The following is a 4,193-nucleotide window of genomic DNA, read 5'->3' as shown; positions in this document are numbered from 1 at the left end:
TCAGCATTCATTATTGTACTTTAGATTTTCAATATCAATTCTCAGAAAGAAGAGCATAAACAATCATATAGAACACTTAGTGGATTGATAGCCTCATAGCTATCCGCGGTTTTTTACCTTATTCCTGGGTTTTCCGCGTCAACACTTCTCTGTGTCGTGTCTCTTTATTTGTGTCATTGATTCTTTGCTTAGTTAGTGTCGATCCTAGCCGAAAGTCACCCCCATACGAATTTTGGCATAAACAGTTTGGCGCCGTCTGTGGGGACATTAACTAGGTTTTACACAAAAGCACCCCTTTCACCATGACTACTGGAGAGATGACGATCGTAGAGATGAAAGCGGCTTACGAGAAAGCCCAAGCCGAGCTAGCCCAAGAGAGGGCATCCAATGAAACCCTCCAGAAAGAGCTCGAATCTGTGAAGAGCAACAAGCACCAGTCCCGCTACAAAGGTGGGAAGCCAAAAAAGCTAACGTTCGAGATGCCCGATGACTTTGAAGATGTGACCGACGATGAGGAGGAAACCCGTGAGGAAGAAGACAAAGAAGCTCCTGATCCGGTGACCCAACGCCTGAACAAGATGGATGCACGCATGACGAAGCACTATTCCCGCCTGATGAAGTTGATGACCAGGTTCCCCGGGGCACCTACACCAGTGGAGACCGAGCCGACCGACGGGTATGCGGCGTCGCCGTTCTGCGAAGCGATCGCTAGAGTGACAGTTCCGCACACACTCCGGCTCCGAACCTGGACCACCCTGTACGACGGGACATCCGACCCCTATAGGCACGTCAACTTCTACAAGCAGCGCATGTGGCAGATCGGGATTCCGCACGACCTAGTGGAACCTGTTATGTGCAAATCATTCGGCGGCACCCTTGATGGAGCAGCTTTGGAATGGCTCACGAACGTCCCTCCCAGATCCATCTCCTGTTTGTCCGATCTCATCAACGCCTTCTACCAACAATTCGCCAGCAGTCGCCAGTTAGAAAAACAAACCAATGATCTCTATCGGTTGGTTCAAGGGCCAACCGAGTCGGTACGCGATTATTTTAACCGTTTTAATTGTGAAAAAATTGGTATAAAAAATTGTGATGTCAGGACTGCTATTGAGGCGTTCAAGAGAGGCCTCATCCCCAATTCGGAGCTATACCGGGAAATAACCAAATACCCCTGTGCAACTTTCGAAGAGGTGAGATCAAGGGCCACCGCCCAGATGCGAATCGAAGACGACGAGGTTATCCGAACAGCATCTCAACGATCGATAGGGGGCAGCAGCGACAGAAGATCGTACACCCCAAGGAGCAACAATTGGCGACACCAACCATATGTTCGGCAAAACCAGGTACAAAGTGTCAATCAGTATTATGATACTAACAATGTTTACAGGAACGAGCGGGTCGAACACCCTAACATCTCCGACTACGGCTTCAACGTCGACATTGGAGGTGTGGTGAACGCCCTTCAAAATGTGGGTGGAACAGTCAGATGGCCCCGGAAGAACGACAGACCGGACTCCATGAAGGACATGAGCAAATGGTGCGACTTCCACCGCGACAACGGACACACAACCGAGGAGTGCATCTCCCTCAGAAAGGAGGTCGCATACCTCCTGAAACGGGGGCATCTAAAGGAACTGTTGAGCGACAAGGGAAAAGAAACATTTTCCAAAGAGCAAACCACCCTGCCCGGCCCAACGACAAGCAGCGAGCGACCAGACCCACCACCATTCAATAAAGTGGTAAATGTTATTTCCGGTGGTTCAGATATTTGTAGACTAACCTCTTCTGCAGCTAAAAAAATTAACAGGGGAGAATCTGAGACCGTAGAAGAGGGACAAACCGAAGACGAGGTCGCACTACACAGGTCCCTGACCGCAATGGCTATCACTTTCGACGATTCAGATTCTGTAGATACACAGCGGGAGCACCACGACGGGTTGGTAATATCGCTCCCAATAGGGAACGCATTGATCAAAAGGATACTGGTCGACAACGGAAGCTCAGCCAACGTACTGTTCTTGGAAGCACTACAAGAAATGGGATTAGAAGAGAAAAACATTGTAAGGAGATCAACAGTTCTGGTAGGGTTCAGTGGAGAAGCACTACGGACGGTAGGAGAGATATCGCTGCCTACATACGCAGAAGGCGTCAACATGATGACCAAGTTCAACGTCGTCGATTGTCCATCAACATACAACGTCATCCTAGGACGACCATGGATCCACAAAATGAAGGCAGTGCCATCAACATATCACCAATCAATCAAGTTTCCAACCAAGTGGGGGGTCATGGAAATCAAAGGGCAGCAAAGAGATGCGAAGAAATGTTACGAGACAGCACTGAAACCATCCAAGTCACCCATCTAGCAATTACAGCCAGGGTCGACATCGGACGACCCCGACGACCAACAAATCGACGAGATAGTACTAGACCAGACAAAGCCAGACCAAGTCGTAAGGATCGGAGCCTCACTGCCTGACAACATCAAAAGTCAGATAGTGTCGTTTCTAAGAGAAAACTCGGACTGTTTCGCTTGGTCGCACGAGGACATGACAGGAATCAGCCCAGACGTGATCACCCACAAGCTCAACGTCGACCCCAGCTTCAGACCGGTAAAACAGAAACGACGTAAGTTCGCACCCGAAAGGAATAAAATCATAGACGAAGAAGTCCAAAACCTGATAGATTCAGGGAAGATCAGAGAGGTCAAATATCCAGACTGGCTAGCAAACGTCGTCGTCGTCAGTAAAAAGAACGGAAAATGGAGAGTCTGCATCGACTTCACAGATATCAACAAAGCTTGCCCCAAGGACCCATTCCCTCTGCCGCACATCGACGCCCTGGTCGACGCCACAGCCGGACACGAGCTACTCACATTCATGGACGCCTACTCAGGATACAACCAAATCCTTATGCACCCAGACGACCAGGAAAAAACATCTTTTGTAACGGATAGAGGAATTTATTGTTATAAAGTCATGCCTTTTGGTCTTAAAAATGCAGGTGCGACGTACCAAAGATTAGTCAACAAGATGTTTAAAGACCAACTCGGAGACACAATGGAGGTATACATTGACGACATGCTGGTGAAATCGAGGAAGACTGACGATCACGTGGAACACTTACGACAATCCTTCGACATACTAAAAAAGTACGGTATGAAACTTAACCCGACTAAATGTTCTTTCGGAGTGTCCGCAGGAAAATTCTTAGGTTACATCGTCACCCAACGAGGAATCGAGGCCAGCCCCGACCAAGTGCGCGCGATCATCGACATTCAATCCCCCAGGAACATAAAAGAGGTACAGCGCTTGACAGGGAGAGTGGCGGCACTAAACCGTTTTATATCGCGGTCGTCGGACAAGTGTCGATTATTTTACGACGTCCTGCGCAAAAACAAGGGGTTTAACTGGTCCGACGACCACGAAGCAGCCCTGCAAAACCTCAAAAAATACATGATGTCGCCACCCCTCCTATCCAAGCCAAAAGAAGGAGAAGTCTTACAACTCTATTTAGCCGTTAGCTCGACGGCAGTCAGCGCGGTCCTAGCTCGAGAAGACGAAGCACAACAACTACCCATTTATTACATCAGTAAGTCACTACTGGAAGCAGAGACCAGGTATTCCTCCCTCGAAAAATTCGTTTTAGCACTCGTTACCGCAGCCAAAAAACTAAGGCATTATTTTGAAACTCACCAAATAGTGGTGATGACTAACTATCCAATCAAGTCTGTGATGCGTAGGCCAGAACTGACAGGTCGAATGGAGAAGTGGACAATGGCACTAGGAAGGTTCGACATCAAGTATCAACCAAGAACGGCTGTAAAATCGCAGGCCCTAACAGATTTTGTGGCAGACTTCAGCCCCGACTTAGAGAGGATAGCAGACGACGAAGTCAAACTCATCAACAACATAGAAGGAATATGGACACTCTTCGTCGACGGCTCATCTAACTTTCGTGGTGCAGGTTTAGGCGTCGTACTGAAATCACCACAAGGGGACATGATAGCACAGGCAATCTGCTGCGATTTCAAGGCAACTAACAACGAAGCAGAATACGAGGCGCTAATCGCCGGAATGACATTAGCTATGGAATTAGGGGCAAGCGGACTCAACATCTTCAGCGACTCACAATTAATCGTCAACCAGATTAACGGCGACTACGAAGCTAAAGACCTAAAAATGACCTTGTAT

At 48.3% G+C, this 4,193-nt stretch overlaps 1 protein-coding gene across 1 annotated transcript; it reads left to right on the top strand.

Moving 5' to 3' along the window:
- The first annotated feature begins 302 nt into the window (after positions 1-302).
- LOC110805249 (uncharacterized) lies at positions 303-2,366 on the top strand. The gene is made up of 2 exons (XM_056841739.1): positions 303-1,012; positions 1,100-2,366. The coding sequence occupies exons 1-2, from the start codon at positions 303-305 to the stop codon at positions 2,364-2,366; spliced, it is 1,977 nt and encodes a 658-aa protein (XP_056697717.1).
- Positions 2,367-4,193: the final 1,827 nt, after the last annotated feature.

This window comes from Spinacia oleracea, chromosome 4 (genome assembly GCF_020520425.1).
Source record: "Spinacia oleracea cultivar Varoflay chromosome 4, BTI_SOV_V1, whole genome shotgun sequence".
NCBI classification, from domain to species: Eukaryota; Viridiplantae; Streptophyta; class Magnoliopsida; order Caryophyllales; family Amaranthaceae; genus Spinacia; species Spinacia oleracea.
The sequence above is the reverse complement of the archived record's forward strand: the minus strand, read 5'-3'. Positions and strand labels throughout refer to the sequence as shown.